The sequence below is a fragment of the Alligator sinensis genome, unplaced genomic scaffold (assembly GCF_000455745.1).
Source record: "Alligator sinensis unplaced genomic scaffold, ASM45574v1 scaffold512_1, whole genome shotgun sequence".
Lineage (NCBI taxonomy): Eukaryota > Metazoa > Chordata > Crocodylia > Alligatoridae > Alligator > Alligator sinensis.
The window spans coordinates 2,024,098-2,026,338 of record NW_005842063.1 but is presented as its reverse complement, the minus strand read 5'-3'; the positions used below and the strand labels follow the sequence as shown (position 1 = coordinate 2,026,338).

Here is a 2,241-nt window from a genome sequence, read left to right as displayed (position 1 = left end):
CGCTCTTCCAGCACAAAGATAAGCAAGTGCTCGTGCTCTGAGCGTTTGGCTGACATGAAAGGCACAGGCTCCTTGTGCCGTCTTCTTTGCAGATGAAGCTTTGAGTACACAAGGAATACCAACTTCCACAGGGAATAAGGATGTGCACCTGCTTTCAGGGGCCTGAACTTTTGCCTGCCTTAAATGAGCGGCTCTTCAGGGCTTCCCCTGGCCTGGAGGGATGCAACCTCGGACGTCATTTTGCATCTGGAGTGTTTCATTTCCCGTGGAGGTGCGTGCGGGCTGAAGTATCAGTGCGATTTACTCAAAGAGATCAGCAAAGCCTCGAGCCCACGGTCCATCTTCCTGGGGAGCATGGTGTGGACAGGGGGAGACCAACTGGTGTGGACACAGGCCGAGGTTGCTCGATTCCCTTCCTGTGGTTCCTGGCAGGCACAGTGGCCTCAGCACCCTTAGCCTGAAGCAGGCAGCACAAATCAGTGCCCAAAGGGTGGGGACAGGCTGGGCCACAAGCAGCGAGGCCAAGATGCTTCCTCTCGCTCGGATGCCTTCTCCGATAGTGCTAGCACTCTTACCAGCGCCCGGCCGCAGGCGGAGGGGGCGGCCAGCTTCCCATCTGCTGCTGGAACCCCGCCTCTCTGCAGATGCTTGTAAAAAATAATTGCTGACAAGCTGCCTTTGCCGTGGGCTGGATCACACTGCCAGATAATCCTCAAAGCTCCCACTGCCTTCCCTCCTCAGCCTGTTTCAAACAACTCTGCGCTTGTGCCATATGGGTTGCAGCCACCTCTTCAACCACCCCCAGCACCGACCTGCGACAACTCCCTCCATCACGCTACAAAGCGCTTCACACAAAGTGAAGGGTGGGTGGGTCAGGACATTATCCCCGTTTTACAGCCATGGAAATTGAGGCACAAAGGACAATTTCATCTAGCAGGCAAGTGGCCAAGCCCAGTCTCCTGAGTCCCAGGCCAGTGCTCTATCCACTATCCCAACACTGCCTCCTATACCACCAAGTTTAGTGGAGGCTTGTTTGTCTAGTGATGCTTCTGCCTCACCCGGTACAGTTTGAAACTGCTTCTTCCACTGAAATCAAAATACAGTACCAGCTTCCCCAGTCCCTTCCTCACCAGACCTCAAATTCACAGACTGGGGAGAAGGGTGCATTGGGGGGACCCCATGTTTTAATACATGGGTAGCACATCAGCTGGTCTCCTGTGGCTTGAAGCCCCTGGAAAAGGCTTAATTCTGCAGAGATGTGCAAGACACACAACAGCACTTGGAGTTTGTCATCAGAGTCATGCAAAACCCGGTTTCCCGCAGCCCCATGTTCAGGCCTCCTCCACTGGAGCAAGCAGCTCCATTTCGTCACAGTCGCTGAGGAACGATGGAAGATGGGATCTGCTCCTATGGCCCTTACTCCCTCGAGTCCGGCCAGAAGGATCAGGCCTTGAGCTGCTGCTGGACCAGTCTCATTTTCGGGATGCAATGCTCTTCCTTTGCAACATCCGTGGTACCGTGCTGAGTCGGGACTCAGGCGGAGGCTTCAGGAAGCCAGAAGACAACGAGTGTTACCTGCTGTCGGGGAAGGGGAAGATGCCCTCCTGGGTTTGAAGCCAGCCCCACTCGAGTCCATCACCTCCATCCTGCTGCCGTCCTCGTCGGAGGGGTGTTGGCCACAGCGCAAGGCTGGCTTTCACCCAGTGTTAGTATCACGATCTCGTTGCTTGTGTTCCTACTAACACCCAGAGTGGGGAGCTCTCCTGCAAACTCCACTGGGAAGATCCTCCATGATGGTAAGGCAGCAAGCGAGTTAGTTTAGCAGGCCAGGAGTTTGACTGCAGTCTCTGGCATCTCATAGCAGGTACTGAGAGCTGTTTGACGTGGGACCTGGAGCCGGTGCAGGGCAGAAGGAGCCATAGGGATGGAGGGAGGCAGCCCTCCGCCACCTCTCATGGCCAAACCAGAAGCAGGGAATTAGCACAGTCCTACCATGACAACAGAGACCATCAGGACAGGGCAGGACACGAGCGAACAGAGAAGGGAAGAACACGGACACGCTTTAACATACTACGATGGCTCGCCTCTGCTGTGTGACGGCATCCGCAGTTCTCCAGAGACGCCCGCCCCGGTCCCTTAGCAGGACGACTCGTTCTTCTGGCTGAGGTGACAGGCCTTGCAGAGGATGTGGCTGTCCAGTGGGGAGCAGCCACTCTCGGGCGGCTCCCGGGGCCGGGGGAA

General features: G+C 56.1%; 1 protein-coding gene across 1 annotated transcript in view; it reads right to left on the bottom strand.

Annotated features, from left to right (window-relative positions):
• Positions 1 to 6: 6 nt before the first annotated feature.
• Positions 7 to 2,241, bottom strand: part of FBLIM1 (filamin binding LIM protein 1) — a 16,755-nt gene continuing 14,520 nt past the window's right edge. Inside the window, exon 10 of the mRNA XM_025203701.1 lies at positions 7 to 2,212. Coding sequence (XP_025059486.1) covers positions 2,137 to 2,212 — 76 coding nt within the window. The 3' untranslated portion in view covers positions 7 to 2,136. The remainder of the gene's footprint in view (positions 2,213 to 2,241) is intronic.